General features: G+C 49.2%; 1 protein-coding gene across 3 annotated transcripts; it reads right to left on the reverse strand.

Annotated features, from left to right (window-relative positions):
• Positions 1–8195: 8195 nt before the first annotated feature.
• On the reverse strand, positions 8196–11943 carry zgc:114130 (uncharacterized protein LOC570332 homolog). 3 transcript variants are annotated; one of them, XM_047035735.1, is made up of 2 exons: positions 11760–11943; positions 8196–10439 (listed from the first exon to the last, which is right to left on the reverse strand). In XM_047035735.1, the coding sequence occupies exons 1-2, from the start codon at positions 11811–11813 to the stop codon at positions 9327–9329; spliced, it is 1167 nt and encodes a 388-aa protein (XP_046891691.1). In that variant the 5' UTR covers positions 11814–11943; the 3' UTR covers positions 8196–9326. The 3 variants fall into 3 exon arrangements, with proteins under 3 accessions (XP_046891691.1, XP_046891690.1, XP_046891692.1); XM_047035734.1 differs by having other exon boundaries at positions 8196–10442; XM_047035736.1 differs by lacking the exon at positions 11760–11943 and adding an exon at positions 10771–11727 and having other exon boundaries at positions 8196–10442.
• Between the last annotated feature and the right edge of the window lie 10469 nt (positions 11944–22412).

Raw genomic sequence — 22412 nt, forward strand, 5'->3', positions numbered from 1 at the left:
GATAGAGAGAGAGAGATAGAGAGAGAAGGGGAGAGAGGGAGGGAGGGAGGGAGGGAGGGAGGGAGGGAGGGAGGGAGGGAGCAGACGCTGGGGGTGTTTAAGTGTTCCAACCTGCAGCCTAGAACAACAAGAACGGGGAAGCACGTTGAGGAATGCTGACTCTTGAGAGGGCTTGGCAGGAAGTCAAGATAAGATCTTCCTCTCCAGAGACGTGACATCAGTTTGCATGGAAACAGAGACGACGGCCAACCTGGGGGAGTCTCCTCCAGAACCCCCCCCCCCCCCCCTTCCCGGGCCTGTGGTCAGAGCTGGGAGGAGGAAGGAAGCCAGGAAAACATCCATACTGGGACAAAAACACCGATTTAGTCAGGAGGTAGTTGCCTTTTCTTTTTTTTTTTAAGCGATTTTGTTTCAAAGAACCATCCAGAGGGAGATTGGAACCTGTGACCGCTTGACCTGTGTTCGAACATTCCACCCCTGAGCCATACTGAGGCTGGCATGACAGTTATTGACAGGACAGACACGTGGGTTATGCTGGTCTGGTCCTAGTTCATCATGGCTCTCTGCCCCAGAAAACCTGACTTGAGACTTTGTCTCGACATCAGCAGAAGAGAGCTTAGACATCCATCATCCCTCCTGACAGGTGAAGAAAAGAAGCGAGGGTGGAGGCTGGTGGAGGGAACAACCAAATATGAACGTCAGTAACACACTGACTCAGCGGAGTGTCCTGCCTCAACCAGCCCGTGTGTCCTCTCTCCTGCACCTCGTTCAAGCCCGCACGCTTCACAGCAGTCAGCCTCAAATCATATCAGAACCTCAACATGAAACTTTCATATCGATTTTCTGGTAAAGTGAGGCCAGGGTAGAGGCTGGGGCTATGGAGGCTGAGGCTGGGCTAGGGGCTGTGGAGGCCGAAGTAGAGGCCATGGAGCTACTGAAGCCAGTGCTGGCAGGCAGCAGGACAAGGTTTAGAGGAAATGCTCACAGGAAACGTGTAGTTCAAAAACATCCTGTGTCCAAACACACACTGGCACAGGGGCACACACAGAGAAACACCTACAAAGAACCCACAATCCGTAGAAAGTGGACACACACACTTAAACAGAGATCCACTTCTTTTATAACACCCAGAATATTAACAAAACAGAACCTTCCCACTTGAGTACAGCACAGCTCGATATCCACAACAAGCAGGAAGGCTGTTCATCAGCATGAATACACAAACATCATAAATACCACATGATGTACTTCAATCCAATGTCATTAGTGAGACTGTCTTGTGACGTACTGTGGTGTACCAGCGTACCAGTGTACCAGCGCTGTGTGTTTGCAGCAGCAGGTGATTGGTCAGTGTTTAGTGCGGGTGAACTCAGGGTCACCCTGCCACTCTGTCACCGTTCTGCTTTACGATGAGGGATCAACCCTCCCATGCTCAGCTACCTAATGGACCCTTTCTCTCTCTCCTTGGAGTGGAAGGCCTGCACACACACACATACACCCACACAAACACACACATGGACGCACATCCGTCCATTTAGGTTTTCTTCGCTGAGCATTTAGTAAATGCACTCTCACACACGTGTACATAAGGTCTCGCGCACACATGCACACACATGCTCGTGAGGGCATACTTTCACGCACGCACGCACACACATGCGCACACACACACAGAAGCATGAGTGCACACACATTTAAACCCACACACACAAGGAATGATCTGGAAACACGGGTCACATAAAGGAATCGATCGGTTTCCATAGCGACTTTGGGAAGACATGGTTGTCTAAGAACCACCTCATAGATCAGAGCCGGGAATTATGGGACCCGGCCGGGGCAGGGCGGGAGTGGGGGGTTCGGGGGGGGGGCTGATAAGGAGCTGAATGGGAGAACGCCGTTGGTGGGAAACGACGAGAGACAAGACGGACACGTCATCAGACACGATTGTCTTGCAGCGTGTTTCAATCCCGCTCATCAAACAACACGGATCAATATTTAGGCCCGGTTGCCTGGGAACGGTGTTGGGCAGTGGTGGGGGTGGGTTCGGGGGGGGGGGGGGGGGGGGGGGGGGGGGGGGGGGGGGGGGGGGGGGGGGGGGGTGAGTACACAGACCCTGCGTTTCATCCTGCTGGCCTGGCAAACATCCCCAAAACGCAGCGAGGAGTCCAGCCCCCTGACGTCAGAGTCCAGCCCCCTGATGCAGGCCTGCCAGTCAGGAGGCTGGGAGGCTGAGTCTCAGCTGGGCTTTCAGGAGAAACACTGCTGTTCTCCTGCTAACTCTCTCTCTGTTCTCTCTATCTCGCTCTCTTTCTTTCTGTCTCTCACTCTCTCTCCATTGGTCTCTTAATGTGTGTCTCACTCTTTCTTCATCCCTCTATTTATCTCTTCCTCTCTCTCTCACTCTGTATCTCCACATCCCCCCCTTCTCTTTTTCTTTCTGACAAGGGATAGTTTATATAGTGACACTGTCCTGTACAAACACTTCATTTGCCCATTCAAGCACTATGCCCATGATTAGACACACAGGCAGAGAGAGAGAGAGAGAAAGAGAGAGAGAGAGAGAGAGAGAGAGAGAGAGAGAGAGAGAGAGAGAGAGAGAGAGAGAGAGAGAGAGAGAGAGAGAGAGAGAGAGAAAGAAGAGAGAGAGAGAGAGAGAGAGAGAGCAGTCAGAGGCAGTCAGCAAGACAGGCAGTCAGGCAGGGAAATTGGCAGTATTGGGAAACAGGCAGGATCTTACTGAGAAGTTGGTCTCATAGGGAGATTGACTGGGGGTGTTTACATTCATACTTGAAGACTGGAACTATTTACAGGGCTGGTCTGTGACCCAGATTTCAAACAGCCTCACAAGTCTTCTGACTCAACACACACACACACACACTGTCACACACACACACACACACTGTCACAGCCCTGAAACCACTCTGACATAACAGTAGAGCTTTTGGGATTGATGATCTTTTTTCCTGTCTCAATCACTGTGTCTCCAGCTGTCAGTGCTCACCCCTGATGGTCTCTGAGCCAGAGAGGTGAGTGCTGAAGGATCAGAGAGAGAGAGAGAGAGAGACACCGAGACAAAAAGAGGGAGAGAGAGGAGTAGAGAGCCTGAGTGAGAAGGGCATGAGAGAGAGAGGGACTGAGCAAGAGAGAGAGTAAGAGAGAGATACTGAGAAAGAGGGAGAGAGGACAGTAGAGAGACGGGCACAGAGTGAGAAGGGCGCGAAAGAGAATGATAGAGAGAGAGAGAGAGAGAGAGAGAGAGAGAGAGAGAGAGAGAGAGAGAGAGAGAGAGAGAGAGGAGGGGAGACAGAGAAGAAAAAGAGGTGGGGAGACAGAGATGTAGAGAAGGGGAAGAGAGTGGGGGGGTTGAGATGGAGTATCTGTATTGAGCTACAGGGTGAAACGCCTCTGACAGCCAGGGAAATTATTTTGTAGTTGCAAAATGCATCTGTGGTATTGCGCACATGCACAAACACACACCACACACAAGTAGACATACCCGCCCACAGGCACACACACACACTCCACCTCCCTTATCAGCGGTGTGGGCCCCAGGAATGAATAACCACACACATTGAAACCAAACAACGTTCCGATCACGAGGCTGTGCTTGGCGTTTGTTCTGGCGTACCCTCCCTGAGCTCTCCCTCGCCACGAGGTCAACGCCATGGCAACCATTCCAGGTCGAAGGTCACTTGAGGGGAAAAAGCTGGTCATCCGGTTTATATACAAACAAAACAGCACACACTGTCCTCCTCTCCACCAAAACTGGGATTCATCCCAGCAAGGGAGGGTGTGTTTTCTAACTCCTCACATTCCCAGGATTCTGAGGCCAAACGGTGTTTCTTGCAAAACATCTGAGGGGAAGAAGGAACTGGATTGTTTGCGGGCAGAATTTTACCCGCAGCAGCTTGCGTTGCGACACCTACACATGTTCTCTCAGCGCTGGGAGAACAGTGTTGGGCAAGTCTTGCTGGGGGATAGAACGCCTGGAGGGCTGGAACAGATTCACACACGCATGGAGGAGGGAGGGGAGGGAGGGAGGGAGGGAGGGAGGGAGGGAGGGAGGGGAGGGAGGGAGGGAGGGAGGGAGGGAGGGAGGGAGAAAAGGAAGGAGAAAGACAGAAGGAGAGAGGGAGGGAGAAAGAGAGATCATACACTATATAGACAGCAACAGTGATCGGTAGGGAGCATTCTCCTTCTCTCTTCTTCCTCCCCCTCATCCTCCACCAGGTCCAGGGCTGGGTCTCTTCACCCACAGTAGCAGTCCACACTGTGCTAGAAAGCAGCTCCATGAGTCAATATTATGCTCACCAGAGAATGTACTGTACTGATTTCAAAACTAGCAAACACAGTTTCAAGCTATCTTGTCTCTCTCTCTCTCTCACACACACACACATACACAGAACGAGAAGGTAAGACTGGAAGGTGACGGTTGGCATTCAAAGTTGACTCAAAGTCAAACTGTTATGTCATTTCAAATCAGAATGGTAGTTACATATGTGATCTGAAGTGTTAAACATAAAACAATACCCAAACACCAAAGAAGGAAGTGATGGAACAATCCTCCCACGGCATCAGTCTCTTTGACGGACCCCATTATCTATGGGAAACCCTTGAGGCTGTTATTCTGTGTCATAGCTGATGAAGGATGATGAACATCTCTTCATTTCAAAGGAGGTGTTTCATGGCAATCATTTACCAAGAAAAAAACTGGAACGACTGAGCGTGAGAAATAAAAAGAGAGAGAGAGAAAGGGGGGGGTGGAGACTGAAAGACAGAGGGAGAGGGGGAGACTGACAGACAGAAAGAGAGGTGGAGATTAAAAGACAGAAAGACAGAGAGGGGGAAAGCAGAATAAGGCCCTTGAGAAGACCTCCACTACTTCCTGCCTCTTGCTGCCCTGCGTGTCAGAGACTGGAAGTGAGCCCTGCAGGAAGAGGAAGTGAAGCCATGGACATGTTGATGGTCAGCACCCGTCAGGCAGAGATTCTGATTGGTTGGTTTGAGGTGGGATTGTTGCCACAAAAACAACAGACTGCCTGGACCAGGGGAGATCCTCACTGATGAAGACACGGAGGACGTCTAACCCCCTCCCCCCCCCCACACACCCACACACACACACACACCCACACACACCCACACACACAACAACCCCTCTCTCCCCGCCACATCACCGAATTCCCTATGTTCGCGATTGTCCCCTGAGTCTTACAGATGAGAGGGGTCTTGAGAGAGAGGTCGTTGTCCTGGCACCATGTGACCAAGGCGTTGACCTCCTATCTTTAGACAGTGTCATCGTCGTCGTGTCGTCTGTGGACCTGTGGATGACGTCAGAAGGGGCCAGACAGGAAGGGGACTGGGAACGCAGCCTTGAGGAGCTGCGAGGGTCAGGGGTCAGAGGTTAACCATTCTCACCTCTTCTGCCTGACAGGAAGTCCAGGATCCAGTTTCAAACACACATTGTATTACATGTATTTATTTAGCAGACGCTTTTATCCAAAGCGACTTACAAGTACATGTACAATCAATCCCTTACAATCAATACCCTTAAATCAATGGTAAACAGTGACAAAAGCACTTTATGTTACCAACCATCAGACATATGACTGTAGGTTACATCTATCTCTACAATTCTCATAGTAGGAAGTTAATAAGTCTCTGTGTATCCAGAATGTCTCATCTGTAAGCCAGGAGGGATATGAAGATTCCACAGCCTTTTGCTGACCTCTAGTGGCTGGCATTGATACTGCATGTACAAAAAGGCAGGACACTTGTTGCTTCCATGGTGTATCTGCCTACTTGTTGATCTGTGCTCACATATTAACAATTGAATTAAGTTCAAATAAAGTTCCTCTAAAATACGTGGATTATATCTATATTTATTGGAAAACCGAACATGTTACTGTCAGTGTCTTCCAATTTGACAGAAGAAAGTTCCAGCCTCATGACAGCAGTCATCAGGAGCTCATTGTGCAGGCGGGGGTTTAGAGAGGCACAGGGACCAAACAGCTCGCTGGTTCCACGTAACAACGAGGAAAACAGGCAGCTTCCTTCCACCTCCACAGCGAATCGGCATTCTAACTGAGGTGTTCACGTTCCACTGACCCACCCTCCGGGAAAGACACTTTGGGGGAGGAAGTCTGTTTGCATTCATCTGTTTAGACACCCAGCACCACCTCTCCCTTCTCCCTGCGTCCTCCCCCACATCTCTCAGAATCAGAATCAGAAAGGGATTTATTCGCCATAAAAGTTTGCACTGACAAGGAATTTGCTTTGGCAGGAAGGTGCATACAATAAACATATAGGAATCTTAAATTTAAATATGTGGTCTAACTGTACTAAAACTAGCAGTAATAAGTGGAATACACTAAAATAGAATAAAAGTGGGCATAAAATAAAATATAAGTTGACAAATTACAATATAAAATAAAATATAAAATACAAAATTACAGGAATTGAATGTAGTGCAAAAGTCCTCCTCTCTCCTTTTCTCCGCCCCCTCACCCCCACCCCTCCTCCATCCCCTCTTCCTCCCTCCCCCCCACCGCTCCACTCCCCCTTTCCCTCTCAGGGATACGTGCAGGGGGCATGACCCCCCCCCCCCCCCTCCCTGGAGGAGATCCCGTCTCTGGGAGGACCATATGGTCGACCCGTGTTCTGAATGAGCCATCTGCTGGCCCTGCAGACAGGCTTGCTCTGTGAGGGAATGCTGCTGCTTTTGTACCAGCTCACTGGGCGATGGGGATTCTTTCTCAGAGCCCTGTACACACACATACACACACACACACACACACATACATACACAAGTCTCAGATCAACTCACATACACACACCCACCAGTCTCACACCAGTTCACACTCACACAAAGTACGCAGGCAGACCCAAACAAGTGCACATACACACACACCAGCACCAGTCTCTTTCACACGCGCACACACATTCAAACACACACACACACACACAACAACCACATGATAAAGGACAGGCAGACATGTTTAACCCTTTCCCAGCCCCTACCTTCTCCATGGCAGTCATCCCATCTTATTGTCCTGTTGACAAGGGAATGATGAACTATATCTGTGTCCCATTCCTGAACAGCCGAGCGTAAAGTAGCCCCGCCCACCTCCTCATTGTCTCCAGGGACTCTTTGTGGTTGCCGCGGTGACCTGGGGGTTCTGACCGGGGGAGCAGAAGATCAACGCGTTAAAAAGGACAACCATTATGGGATGGCATTCACAAGACTTTGTTCGTAAAGATGATTATGTGTTTTTGTTCGAGAAAGGGAGGTGGGGGAGTCAGTGACTGGGTGTGGGTGTGTGACTGTGTTTGTGTGTCTATGACGTTGTGAGTGTGTGTAGGGTGTGTTTGCATGATGGTGTGTATGGTGGTGACTGTGTATGATGATGTGTGGGGGGGGGGGGGGGTTTGTGACAGTGTCTGTATAGGCGGGGGGGGGGGGGGGGGGGGGGGGGGGGGCAGTTATATCAGGCCATTGCTGGTTTACATCTTAGTTAATATTCATCTGGTCTCTGGTGAGATGTGGACAGCTGCTGTGAGGACCAGTGGGGAGAGAAGGTCATGTGTGGACACACAAGATGGAGGCGGAGGAGAAAAGACAATGGAAACTAAGAGGCTAAAAGCACCCAAGAAGAAGACAGGAGGATGGAGAAGCAGAATGAGGAGCAGATATTCAGCCGATGGGTTTCACCTCTCTGTCCACGACTATCTCTGGAGGTGGGGATCTCTCTCTGGATTGTTTCTCCCAAGGATTCTTATATTCATGGGCATTTTTTCTTGCCTGTTTTAAGTGTTTAGGTTGGTTTGGGTGCACTTCTATGGCAATATGTTAAGCGCTCTGCTATTGCTTGTTAACAGGGCAGTAGAACTACAATTTGTTTTGAGAGGATACCGCTTGGATGTGAAGGCCTTCTCTCTCTCTCAGCAGGAAGGACAGAGACCCAGCAATCTTATCTCCATATGAAATCTGATCTGCAAGGCTACTCCCACACACACACTAACTCTTTACACAGTCACAAACACTCTTCTGGGGGTAGCGAAGGACACCAGAGATTAATCTATCTGGTGATTACTGAGCTTTCTATATGACTAGTTATACATGTGTATGATGTGCCTATAATTAGCTTGTTTATCTTAGGAACAGATTACACCACTAAGAACGTCTGAAGCACATCTTTTTATTACGAACAACCACCATCTTTTTAAAAAAAGAACATTTTATTTCAAGTACAAAAAACCCCAACAATATATTAAACTTAATACAGAAAACTCAAAAAAGTATCTCTATAAATACATTAAAAATAAATTAAACAAATTAATTTACTAAAGATTCTGCTTTAACTCTAAACATGCTGGAAACAAGTTGGTCGAAAAGGCATTTAAATAGGATGTGAAAGACTCTCGCGAGAACCAGCTACCAAAATGTCAGACACACTATCCACTAGGCTCCTAAGGAAACTCAGGGAGGTCCACAACATCCAAAACCCTTCAGTCTGGTCATGTTGTCTGATGAAGCAGACAGGAGAGATGCAGAGCACGGCTGATCCTACAACGGTTTTACACAACACACCCAGGTCTGCTCATCACAACAGAGAAGGTTAGAGAGCGCACACACGCCCGAGAGGTCCATCCAAACCCCCCGACCCCATCTTCAGAGCTTCTGCATTTAGCAAAAGTCTAACTGATTTGGCCAGGAAAACAACAACATGGGTGAAAACTCTGATCCATTCTCACCAGCTGCACTCACCAAGTCAGGAAACCGATTCAAGCTTTTGATCTAAAATAGAACCGACTGCGGGTTGACGAACTCGGAACAATGAAATGAACCTGCCTAACAGCTCACGGGCACAGGAGTTCATTTAAAACACGTGAGTTTGAAGACAAAAAAAAGAAAAAAGGTATACCTTTCTGAAGTCAGGAAGGTTATCACTACTGGAGTGGAAAACAGAGCTTTCCCCCAGCTCATGAAAAAAAAAAAGATATATATTATGAAAAAAAATACCATATTAAATGTCTCCCCACCGTCTTGTGGAAAAGCTGACCACCAGGCAGACACAAGTCTTTGGCATCTACATTACGAGACATTCTGGAAGGTTCCGTCACCGTTTCAATTGACGAGTAGCACCCTCAGCAGTGTCATTTGTTGTGGTGAAACTGAGGAGACTTTTTTTTGTCCCAAGCATCTGCCTGCACAATACAATACTACACAGTAGGTATACAGTCACTGTCTCTTTAAAACGATTTCACCAGCAGACTGGGTGGTGGGTGGTTGTGTTGGCCAGAAAGGGATGGGTGGCAATACGGCCCGCCCCCTACAGGAAGAAACTGGCGCTGCAGGCGTCGCTAACAAAGCCGTCGTCAGGGACAGAGAGCTGGCTGAAGATGGGCAGGCGGCGGCCGCTGGAGTCTGTTCCGGAAGAATCCGAGCCGGTCATGCTGCTGGCCGAGCTACACGCCCCCTCCTGGTCAGACAGGGAGGTGTAGGACAAGCTGCGGACCCCCAGGGTGGGCCCCACGGGGGGGCTCTGCTCCAGGAGACAGGTACCGGGGGACAGGCCGCACGCAGAGTCGGGCGAGGGGAGAAACTGAGACTGGGGATCTCGGGCCTGGGCGTTGGGGTAGGCTGGGGCGGGCTCGAACACGCAGTCCTCCTCTTGGAAGGCATGTGACAGCAGGTCTGTGATGTCGGCAGCCGGGGGGGAGGAGGAGGGGGTGCGGAGGAATGGGGAGGGCAGGGACGATGGCTCCAGGGCGGGGGCCGAGGGAAAGCCGGCGAAGCTGAAGCTGTGCCTGAAGACGGGGGGTCTGTGAGTGCGGGCAGGCCCCGGGCGGCCAGGGGGCCCCAGGTCGTCCTCGTTGTTGTGGACGAAGTGACAGCGGATGCCGTAGGGGCAGAAGCCGATGGTGTGGAAGGTGCGGCACGGCTCCGTTTTGTACTTGGGGTGTCGGTTCAAATCCCGCAGCTCGTCTTGCCCATGGGCAAACTGGCACTTGGGCCCATACTTGCAGATTCCGCTCTCGGCAAAGGTGCGGCACAGTTCGGTCTTGTAGCGCGAGGAGATGGAGGAGGAAGAGGAGGATGTGGGGGAGGTGAGGAGGGTGGAGGAGGAGGAGAGAGGAGAAGGGCTGAGAGATGCCGGCTGTTTGGGCTCACCGGGAGAGGAAGCCCAGCCCAGACTGCTGGAACCGGTCTCCACCATGCTGACAGAGCGCTCCGCCCAGAAAGACATTCTGTTCCAGCGCTCAAGGGGCTGCCCCCAGTGGCTGGAGGCCAGGGCTGCAGGCTGGGGTGGGTCAGGGCACATAGGAGAGCTGGAGGAGGAGAGGGAGGACAGGGAGCAGGGAGCACTGGGTTTCTTGTAGCCTATGGGCCTCTGGGGTAGGCCTGGGGGTCCGGTGGTTTCTCTCAGATCCAGACTGAGCAGCTGCTATAAGAGAGAAACATCAGTATTTGCTCACAGCGATGGGCTTTTCATCTCTTCCCAACATAACATTCATCCACCTACAGCAAATAATAACTAACTAAACATAGGATGACAGAATGCTACATACATTCTAACCATCTTCACTACCTAGATACTACCTAGGACGTATCAGGGAACCTCAACGTAAGGACCATGCAAGGCGATCGTACTGTGGACTAACGTAAGGTGCACTCGTGATGGTCAACATCTGATCTTATCTTAACAACGCAGTCAATCTTTGACGTGGTTAGTTAAACAGCGCACCAATGCCATTTCTAGTTGTTTATCTTACCATTGAGTAGTATTTTAATGTTACCCTATTCCAACGTAAAGATTTCCAAGAAGGTGTAAAAAAAAAAAAATATATAGCGTTTGTTTTTAGTTGTTAAAAAGTCTAAACTCTAAATTGTCACTACACACTTAGCACATTTTTTTCTAGGTCGCTAGCTTGTTGCCAGACTACCTGTTGATTTTTGAAGCGTGCTCGATCAAAAGGTGTTTGCTCAGCTCATTTTAACTACCGTTTTGCAAGTTAGCTGGCTAGATGTGCCTCTACAGTGCACGAATAACAAAAAAAACAACTACAATGGTAGCGCTTGACTTGCCCTAGATAGCTGGTTAAGAGATATGTTTTGAATCCGTATCAGTGTGACCATTCAAAAAGTGCACAAAAAAGTTCCAAAACTGTAGACGTAAAAATAATGACTAGTTGTTTTTATACAATGAACACGACGGGTCTAGCAGTTACTTGTCAAAGATATGTAGCTTCCTATTGCGTTGGTAAACACTGCATGACATTGCCAATGCAACAAGTGTTCTGTGCAGCGTGAAAAGTATGGATTTATGATCACGGAAGTTGTGTTAGCTCTGCTTATGCAGTGTTTTTGTTCTGTGTTACTAGTTTACACACGAGCAGCAACCTGATATTAGCCAATCTCACAGTTGAGAGGACGGACGTTACTAAAAGTTAACTTTACTCGTGCACAAGAGACGCACTAACGATGGTTGCCTTTCCATCTGAGGACTGGGGAAACTTAATTTATACAAACATGCCCACAGTGGAGCTATGTTTAATGTACGGACACACCGATTGAATCTGCATAATCCTAAATATGAAGTCAAGGTAAAGCCAATGCTAGATAATTTATAGCTATTTCTGTGCATGCATGCAACATGTGTGACGAAGCTGGCGTTCGCTAGCTACAGCTATCTAACTGCATCCACATTCCCAAGCACGCGCTGACGTTACTAGCTTAGTTTAAGTAGTGATAAATAAATTACCTTGCACATAACCTCTTCCAAATCAAGAAACTGATTGAGTGCATACAACGGCATGTCCGCTAACCGAATCTTAGATCCCCTCTGAAGCGACGGTTTAAGTTGGTAGACTGTCTAGAAAGCTTGCTTCGGATAGTATAAGTTTCCAAAGTTGTCTGCGAATTTTTCCCTGTGTGTGGGTACACGTGGTTTTAATGCCACCACTGTACGAGATGACCACGCCTCCGCATCTCTCTTTTCTATTTATCCCGCCCACAAACATGCCTAATGCAGAAAGTGTGATGTAATGTTACTTGTTTTGTGCTCTTGTGTTTCTTAGTAAGTTAATCGCACACCGAAGTTTCGAATGCCAAAACAACCTGTTGGTTCTATCGTGTTTAATAATAGAGACCAAGAAACGTTTTAGATAGCCTAACCTTTTAACCCACAAAACTGCCCCGTGACAAATTTGCTACAGTTGCATCCACCCCAACGAGTCTGCCACGAGCACAAATTGCACTTTCTGTCACAGTATTTTTAAGGATGGTGGCAAAATTATATAGTGGTAGGCCTAGTTTATTTGAAAAAAGCAACGTAGCAAAGACAAAAAAATCACACACAACATACTCGATGTGTTCATTCGATAGTATTGAACCCAGCCAAAATCAGAACTTCTTCACCAGAACCCAGAGAGATGAGGCAAAACGTGAATGTGCGTGAAAGCTATATAGTCCCATTCATGGTTGCATGGGAGTAGCCAACTCAAAGGCTACATTTACCAAGAGTAGTTAAGTTACAAGTTAAATTCATCACATAAAAACATTAGGCCTTTCGCAAATGAGTGACAGCCCTAGGATAGCCAGCTCCCCTGTCACTGCTACACTGCAGACAGGAGACTGTTAGCTTCAGGAAAGACCTTTGATATGAGAGGTGTTGAAGCTTCCCCTGTGAAGACATGAGACATGAAAGGCCAGAAGTGAAGAGGTGACAAGACAAAACAGAACAGGGGTGTGTGAGGTGAGACGAGAGTCAGGACAGCCTACTAGCGATAACACGGATATATACTCTCACCAATCAGACATTTTGGAAACCCAGGGCCAAGATTAGCCTATAACAACATGGCTATGGCCGGGTTGAATTTCCGTTGGGATTAACACAGTGAATTGAGTTGAAGATAATTGTGCTGCACTTGAAATACAGGGCAGAGGACTGGTTGGAGCCACCACCAGGACTGGCGTTGTGCGAACAGAGGCTGTTGGTGGGTTAACGGTGAGGGGAAGGAGACGCTAGGCAGTCGGTTTCCTCATGCCAACCACTGGTTTTATAACAACTGTAAAACAAGGATGAAGAAACATTTGGTTATTTCTGGTTTCCTAATCTTGATGGAACCCCAGCTGTGTCCAGCTCTATAGAGAGGCGGTCCTTCACTATGAAGCCCCACTCTAACAAGCCTCTCTCCTTTGTTGGAAGGGGGAGCTGAGAGCCAGGGTGGGGGAGGGCCGGAGTCTCCCCATGCCAGGCCATCAGTCCTCCTGATGGGCAGGGAGGCGGAGTCCAGGGCCCTCTGGAGCCCGAGAGCAGGCTGACTGGAGGGTCTTATATGGCCAAACTCTTTAGCTCTTCCAGCCTCATCCTTCAGCCAACATAACTTCAGACAGGGACAAAGGCCCAGAGACGGTGACTGTTTGGGTTGGGCCCTGTCTGTGGTCTGCACGGCCTCTCAGAACACGATGATGTCATGAACTGTCCTGTGGACAGGGCAGAGGTCACCAGAAGGGTTCTTGAGAGCATGTTCACATCCAGACAATGTATAATTAAGCGCTTCGTCAGGCTCGTTAAAAGGGGATACAAAAAAAAAACTACTGGATTCGATGAGTAAAGTGAATCCGTTTAAAATATAGGATATTCATTTCTACAACATAGCGTCAAAATATTGCTCAGCAGAACAACCCAGTGGTTTCTCTCCCTATTGGTTATAGGAAGGACTGCATTTAGTGTAAATTACATATGGTTAATGGTATGGTTAGAACTCTGGTTCTGTTTCGTTATACACGGACCACTCCCCCACATACACACACACACACTCCCAAACTTGTTGGTCCTCAGTACAAGCCATTAGTGGGGTAAACAGGCATCTGGGAGTTTGTTTAGGGTTTGTTTAGAGTACTGTTGAGGGGAGCATTAGGCTTGTCAGTGTTTAACGTCACAGAGGCTGCAAACTGGGGTGAGTCAGGCAGAGGGGGTTTGTGTGGTTAGGAGGGAGGGGGGCTGAGAGAAAGAGGGGTGGAGGAGGAGTGGAGGAAGAGGTGGAGGGGAAGGGGTGATGAGGAGGGGGGTTGGCGGGGGGTGGGGGGGTGGAGCAGAGGAGTTCTCAGCTGGGGTAATGGGGGCTTTAGAGCATAATGAGTAAGGAGCTTTAAGGCTGGCTTACAATGCCTCCCCCTCCCCCGTTGAGGAGTGTGGGGGGGGGGGGGGGGGGGGGGGGGAGCGGAGACACCGAGAGGCTGGGGGAAAGGCTTTGGGGAGGAGGGGAATGGAGGGAGGAGGAAAAGGGGGGAGGGAGGGTGATTGTTTAGGCAGGAGAAAAGAGAGAGGGCTATCCGTGCGCCCCCCCCTTTCTAATCCTTAATCACAACAGTGTCAGGAGGCACTCCTCCGACCCCCCCCCCCCCCCCTCCCTGCTCCCCTCCAGACCCCCCCCCCCCCCGCCCTCCCACCCCCTTCCACACACCCCAGACCTCTCCAGACCTCTCCACCTCCCTTCATCACTCATGCCAACACACAGGGTGTGTGTGTGTGTGTGTGTGCATGCATGTTCCTCTGTGTGGGAATGCATGAAGAAACTCCTATCCTAACTACAATGCACGGTTTCCTGCCAAACCACACCTCGAAACAGACCTTAAAACAGGCCTCCAAAAAATACATTTGTTGTGTGTCGCTAAATCGTACACATGCACCTAAACATCCACACGCATGCATGCACACACACACACATTCGCAAGCACACACACATAACACATACACTCCAGGACCTGAAACAAAAGACAGTTTCAACAAAAGCTGTATAGGAACGGTTCTGCATTGACGTGGTCGCCAGTCAGTCAGAACAGATGAAAAGTAACTCCTCAGCCTGTCTCAAACCTCTCTTTCAGGCCAGTCATTGTAGCCTCCGTTAGCTTTGTCATGCTAATGCTATATGTACAGGTGCAGAGCATGTCAAAAGTAACCCAGTTCTTCACCCAGAGATTAAAACCAAACCTTTTTGCTAACACCCTCTGTTGATGATATGGGGTGTCTAATGAAAATCTTAGTTCCGTTTTTTCTTGTTGTGAAACATGCCTCTCCAGGTTCTAGGGCTGACTCTCCAGATGAGTGTGTGTCGTGCATGCGTGCTATGATTACATTGGCGCAGGGACGGTAGTGAACCAGTAGGGAGTCTGGTTTGTTTAATCATCATGGACACGTGTGTGCTTGTGTGTGAGAGTATGTGTTTGAGTCTTGTGTTTGTGCATGAGTGTGTGTGTGTGTGTCTATGTTTGTGTTTGCCCTCCACACAGTTTATCTGTTGACATGTCTTTAACAGGTGAGGAGGAGGACACCCCACCAGCAGGATTCACCACAGGGGATCAGCCACACACACGCTCACACACACTCACACACACACACGCTTAGACACACACGCTCACACACACACGCTCACACACACATGCTAAGGCACACACACACGCTTAGACACACACACTCGGACACATGCACTCACACAGAGACGTACTCAAATGAACCAAAACAATCTCTTTTCTTAAGGGGGGTGGAATCACTCTATCAAGGCACAACGACAGGTAAACACACCCTCACGCCTCAGGCTATCTGTGTGTGTGTGTGTATATAGATATCTGATCTGATGGTCAAGCAGTATGTTTACACTTCAGGTAACAAGACCCCTCTATGCTTCAGGACAGTGGCTAAGCTAACGGGCCCTCAAACTTACCTTATCTCCCTCTCTCTGTCTCTCTCTGGCTCTCTATGTCTCTCTCTGTCTCTCTCTGGGTCTGTCTGTCTCTCTGGCTCTCTCTGTCTCTCTCTTTCTCTCTCTTTTTCTGTCTGTCTCTCTGTCTCTGACTCTCTCTCTGTCTCTCTCTGTCTGTCTCTCTGTCCTTCTTTCTCTCACATACAGACCCCCGCATCATAAGCAGACATTCAGTAATGTCAGAAACACATGCGGGCCCTTGGGCCCTGTGCTGCTCTGCTCACCCAGGGTGAAGGGGGGCAGGGTGGGGGTATAGAAAACAAGACCCTCAGTATAAAACCCTATTGAAATGGCTGAAGGGGGGGGGGGGGTATTTCAGAGGGCCTGGAGTTATTTGGAGGCTGCTGAACATCTGCTCCTAGTGAACAAGGCAGGACAACCCCCCCATCACCCCCCTGTCTCCCTGGTGGGGCGGGGGGGGGGGGGGTCAAGCTGGCCTGGCCTGGTAGAGAGACAGTAGGAAATAGCAGTGGATGAACTAGAAGCGGTCTGTGGACACACAGAGCAGGAAGCTGCCCGTCGTGCTTGGCTGAATGTCCTGTGATCTTATGTTTGTGATCACGAACCTGAGTAAAATGGTCAGGGTTTAATAGCATATTCAGATATATTCAGTAGTGTGTATATATTCATATACAGTGTGTTTATACTGATCATATATACAGTATATATACACGCACATACTTCTATGAGTGCATATAGCATGCATCTTCTGTAAATGAGAGATTTCCGACGTATTCATGAAACATGAAATTTTTCACTTAGTCGTGATGGGAAATTGGTTATAGAGTAATGGACACAAATTGCAATTTGATCAATTTCAGATTCAATCTACAACACATACATTTGCTAAAAGTGAAGCTTCTAGCAACCTTCTGAAGCCAAATAGCCACATACACAATAACAAAGGTTTAGCCTGCAAAGGTTGAGACAGCATCACTACTATTGATTGTTACCCTTTATGTTCACAATTCAATGTGTGAATTAGGCTTTACTGCAACCCTATTGCGATGTCAGTCAGTTTAACGGAATGCATGATGTTCTACCATTGGAATGGAATGTTCAATGTATAGAAATGCAAATTCATAACCCGCATCTGCCAATGGAATGTTATGATTGTATGGGTATGCTAATTCATATAAGGCGTCAATGTCACTCCTGACTGTGGCTCACCATGGTAACGGACCTAATGGCTCTTTAAACTTAAGACTTAAGTTAATTGAAACTGACTTAAGATTGAAACATCACTCCTTTCTCTTTCCTCCTTCCTAGAACGTTCTACCATCTCCTTTTCCCCCTTGTTCTCCTCACCTGCTGTCTTCTTGAAGGACTCTCAAACAATAAACTGGTGACTGGATCACGAGGGCTTGGAGGGGCAGTGGAGGACAGAAGTTGAGAGGTAGAAGAGGAGGAGCGGGGGGGGAGGACGGGGGAAAAGTTAGAAACAAACATCCCTCCTACGCGCTCCCTCCCCCACTCTCTTTACCTCTCTCTTTCCCCTCTACTTTCATCCATCTCTTCTGCACAGTCCCAGTCCTCTCCTTTCCAGCTGGGTCTCATTTGGACTAGCTACACTGGCTTCATCCAGCCCTCTCCTGACCCCCCCAAAGGGCCAGCCCAGCAGGTACCACACAGAGGTCAGGGTTCACCACCTGCCCTCTGACCTTCCGACATGACCCTCCCACTAACCCCCCTCCCCCCAGCAATTCCTCTCTTCAGAACAGCGGACCTGTGTGGATTCAATTAAACATCCACACATTGGAGAAGTGGAGAGGGGGGTGGTGGGGGGAGGGGGTGAGGGTAGGAGGGGGTGGGAGGGATGAGAAGGAGGGATGACTGGGTCAGGCAGACCAGTGAAAAGGGGACGAGGGGGACACAGGACGAGTCAGAAGGAGAGTCAGCCAGGCAGATAGATAGTGGAGAGAGAGAGAGGGGGGGGGGGGGGGTTTAGAGAGGGGTGAGGGGTGAGGAGCAGGACAAAGGGGGTGATTCTTCAGCAGGGAGCCCATTGGTTCCTTGGCAGCAGTGACATAGGGTGAGTCAGCTGTGAAAGCTTGTGTGAGGTTGACTGAGCACCAATAGCCAGATTAGCCTTGCTGGGACATGTCATTTGGTAAACATGGAGGATGGGAGACAGGCTCGACTGCAGGCCTGCCCAGAGCCAGAGAGGACAAGACCCTCCGTAGGACACCAGCTCCACCCTGGGAGGAGGAGGGGAGGACAGCGGAGGGGAGGATAGCGGAGAGAGAGTCTGTTGTTGTCTTAGTCTGCTGGCGAAGCGAGCAGCCGCTTGAGAACGGTTGAAGATGATACCAGTTGAATGCACTGCTACAGTTTGTCGTTGTAGATTCTGACAGGTTTTGTAACGTGAAGTCCAACTAAATCTTGAGGTAGCTTTATTCATATAAATAAGCAAAGTTTGAATTGTGGTGAGGTAGTTTGATTGGGCAAGAGAGTCATCAAAACCTCTCTGGGATACAAAAAGTCACAAACCCACAAAGTTGTGTTTGGGTCAAGAAACCAAACCTCTCTCTTTCTCTGTCGGTGTAACCAACCACCATTTTGAGATGCCTGCGTCTCGCCTTGAGAACAAAGCACTCTGCTGTAGGCGAGTGTCCTTCTGCTTTCCAAATGGCCATTCTAATCTTATATCTGTCAAACGGACACACCTTTCCACAGGTGGACCCTGGACCGCTTCCAGGTAGAAGGACACGCCTAAACAGCCTGTGGCACCATGGGCTTTGTCCTTGGCTCGGGGAAAATAAGGGTGCTACTCTGTTTGGTTCACCAGAACAATCCATTAACTAAGCCTTGAGCTTAGTGAAACCCTAAACGTCCATACCTGTATAACTCTGGCTCCATTGTCAGGTGTGTGTGTGTGTGAACTTTAGTGATTTTAAGAAAGAAGCACTTATAGTGATTTGAGAGAACAGTGTTCTTTCCCTCCTGTCTCAACTCCAGTCCCCTCACGTTCACCCCAGACTCTCCCCTAACCCCAAACAGACCATAAAAACAAAAGAGATAGAGTTTAACAGACCATAAACATACCAAACAAAAACAAATACTGAACTGAGTACTGTTATCTGGGGGTTTATGATCCTGGAGTTTGAAACTGCTTTGTGATGCTAAACTAAAGCCGAGCTAGAGCTAATATCTGATGTTAGCATTTTAACTCGTGGTAAAACCTAAACAATCCCAAGCTCAGCACATGTGACCACAGTGTGTTTGTGTGTGTGACAAGACTGTGTGTGTGAGACCACACTTTGAAAGTTTGTATGATTATCCAGATTTGTTGTGAGGGCTCAGATTAGTCGGCTAATGCCCGAACAGAAGAAAGTACAGCTTTCAAACCATCTGTTTTTACAAGACTGGGCCTTAACTCCCACAACAAAGTCTGACGCTTCGAGGTTTACGATGTTTTACGAACGCAACGAGAAGCAGATGTTTCCAGAGGGTCACTTGATCATCGGCGTGGATCTTCTCCTGATCCCCGTCTGACAGTGTGAGCCGCAGCTCCGGCCAGAAGGCCAGGTCTCTAACAGTAGTGACCTGGCAGAGAGAGAGAGACTATGTGTCCTTAGAAGCCTTTGATTAGTCAAGTGTTACACTGGCTCCTCCTCGCCTGGCGGGGGGCTCAGGTAGGCCTCTGTCGCCCCCCTCAAAGACCCAACTTCCCCTTGATACCCCCCCCCCCCCCTCTCTCTTTTAATCAGGCTGGGTCTCCCTCTGAGGGAAGTGATTAGCAACAGGCCCCCCTAAAAAAGAGAGAGAGAAGAAAAAAAAGTTAATCCTTTCAGAAGCAGCAGAGAAAGAGAGGAAAGCATCGTTCAGGCGTTCTGGTATTGTAGCCAGATTTCCTCTGACTGAGCAGCAAAGAAGCAATCGGCAGGAGCCCCTCCCCCTCCCTTTCTTAACCCCCCCCCCTCACCCCTCCTCCTTCCCTCTCCCTTATTCTCCCTCATTCTCAATCACCCACGTTTTACTCCTGCAGGAGCCCCTCACCCTCCCTAACCCTCGCTTCATCCCCTTCCCTCCCTCCCTCACCTCCCTCCTACTCCTCCTCTTTCAGTCCCTTGCTTCAAAACGAGGGAAGAGTTATAGCAGGGACAAGTGGAAACAGGGATGTTGGGGGGTGTGTGTGTGTATTAGGGTGTGTTTGTGTGTGTATGTTTGTCTAGTTAGAAAACTCAACCTGGTCTGGAGAGGCCATATGTCACATGTCACAGAGCAGGAGGTAAAGCAGAGACAGTGACAGGCCAATAAACACCCCCCCCCCCCCCCCCCACACACACACACACACACACACACACACACACACACACACACACACACACACACACCCACACACACACACACAAAAACACATGGTGTGAGAGACAAGGGAATGATAGAGTAATTACAAGGGGTATGAGCCAGAAAATTAAGTATTCTCTCCTTTCCTTCTTTCCATCAGCAAGATAGAGTTCTGGAGGGAACCAGAGACAGCAACACAAATCAGTAAAGCCCAGCACCATGCGAGCACTGTGTGTGTGTGTAAACGTGTGCATGTGTGTGTGTCGGGTCAGCTTTTGAGTGAGCAGCTCTGTGCTCCCTCATTCACTCCCCAGCTGCAGAGTGGATCTGAGACTCTTACTCCCATCCCAAGATGAGATCTCCAAACTCCTGAGATGTGTGTGAGTGGTGCACTGCAAAGGAAAAAAGAGAAGGATGAAGAGAATAAGTGGAGGGAGGTGGGTTCATTCCACCCACTGGGTCTGCTGCTGGGTGGTGTGTGTGTGTGGGGGGGGGAGGTTGACGGGTGTGTTGTTTTGTAAAAGTCCTCTCTCTCCTCTTCTAAGTTTATGGGTGAAATTGTGATGCAGGCAGCGCCAAAAACACTGGACCATGCTGCGCTATGCAGGCCAGCAGCTGTCCCTCCCTCCCCCATGGTCCATTCACCCATACCTCTGACAGACCCCCATCCATCCACTGCTCTTCTCTCCTCCCCCCACCCCCCTGTTCCCTCTTCCTCTGCCACTCACGGGTCCCCTTCAACAGCTTCTTCTCTGCCTGTCTTGCATCCGGCCCCTCTCTCCTCCCTCTCTCCCCACACCCAGTCCTACCAGGAGAGACACTCTGTAGGTGGAGGGGTCATCTCGCAGATCATTTTGTCTGTGTGTAGCAGACTTTGTTGTGTAAATGTGAGGGCATCAAGCCCGTTCATGGGTTGTTCATTCATTCTATCTCTCTCTCTCTCTCTCTCTCTCTCTCTCTCTCTCTCTCTCTCTCTCTCTCTCTCTCTGATTTCTCCCAGGAGTCCTTGCACCAGGTTCAAATGACCTATTAGACACGATCACAAATACACACTGCTTTATTTGTAATGCTGTACATCTTGTCAAAGATCCATCAAATGGAACCAATATCGAAGTATGAAGTCTCAAATAAAAGGTAAAGAAAATGTGATTCCGAAAAAGCATTCCTTTTATATTTGCGGAGACACCGATGCTGTACATGTGATTTGACTACAAATTTAGGACTTATTTGGTTAAAAAAACTTGCATAGTAGTTTTTACGTGTTTTACTGAAAGGGGAACTATAGCACGACTATAATGATGGAAACGTAACAGACATGGAAAGGAGATTAGCAACGGAGGGAGGGAGGGAAAGAGTGAGAGAAAGAGGGCGGGTGAGCGAACCACATTGAGGAAGGAAATCTCCCCAGCACAGATGGTGGTGTTTGGGAGAGCCTCCATAAAAGCCCCTCACAGTCCTGCTTCTCAACAGAGAGAAATGAATGAGGGGGAAAAGAAAGAACGAAAGAGCGAGCGAGCGGTGGAGGATGTTTACAATAACGCACCCTGGCCCCAGATTGAGAGAAGGAGCGTTTGAAAGTTCTCCACAAAGAGAGCTGGTGAAAGCCCCCCCCCCCCCCCCCCCCCCCCCCCCCCCCCAGGCCCCTGGGCTGCACTCTGGTCTCCATTGTGCCGCCCTGCTGCAGGACAACAGCGCTGGGTTTTCTCCTCTGGAAGGTAGAAACCATCCAGCTGAGTTGTGGACCGTGTTGGCAATGCTTGGAAGATCCTTTTTTTATAAGTAGGTAAGAGTTGAGCGATTCAGACTCGCATGAAACTCTCGGGAGATGTGAGGGTAGCAGAATTGACATCCTTCCTCTGAATGCCTTCGCTTGAAAGGCGGAAGGGGAGGTCGTTTAACTAACCTGCTCTGAATTTGAGCGCAAAGATCCACGGCAAAGCTGCAGAACAGAAAACCCTCAAACTTTTGTCGAGGGTTCCAAGTCACATGTCAGTTCCGCAAGAGGCCTATATTTCAAGGCAAGACATATCTAGGACAGCTTTCTTTTCCCTCTTACTTGCAAACATTCACACCCCTCTCCCTCATTACACCATCACACACACACACACCCTCTGCAGACTGTCAGACACACACACACACACACTCCCTCTACAGACTGTCAGACACACACACACACACACACACACACACACCCTCTACAGACTGTCAGACACACACACACACCCTCTACAGACTGTCAGACACACACACACACACACACACACACACACCCTCTACAGACTGTCAGACACACACACACACACCCTCTACAGACTGTCAGACACACACACACACACACCCTCTACAGACTGTCAGACACA

This window comes from Hypomesus transpacificus, chromosome 15 (assembly GCF_021917145.1).
Source record: "Hypomesus transpacificus isolate Combined female chromosome 15, fHypTra1, whole genome shotgun sequence".
NCBI lineage: Eukaryota > Metazoa > Chordata > Actinopteri > Osmeriformes > Osmeridae > Hypomesus > Hypomesus transpacificus.

Excerpts from the sequence above, each read along its gene's own strand:
- zgc:114130 (XM_047035734.1), bottom strand. The coding sequence starts at position 11,813 with ATGCCGTTGTATGCACTCAATCAGTTTCTTGATTTGGAAGAGGTTATG. Across the intron at positions 10,443-11,759 it reads TGGAAGAGGTTATGTGCAAG|CAGCTGCTCAGTCTGGATCT; the intron begins GTAATTTATTTA and ends TCTCTCTTATAG.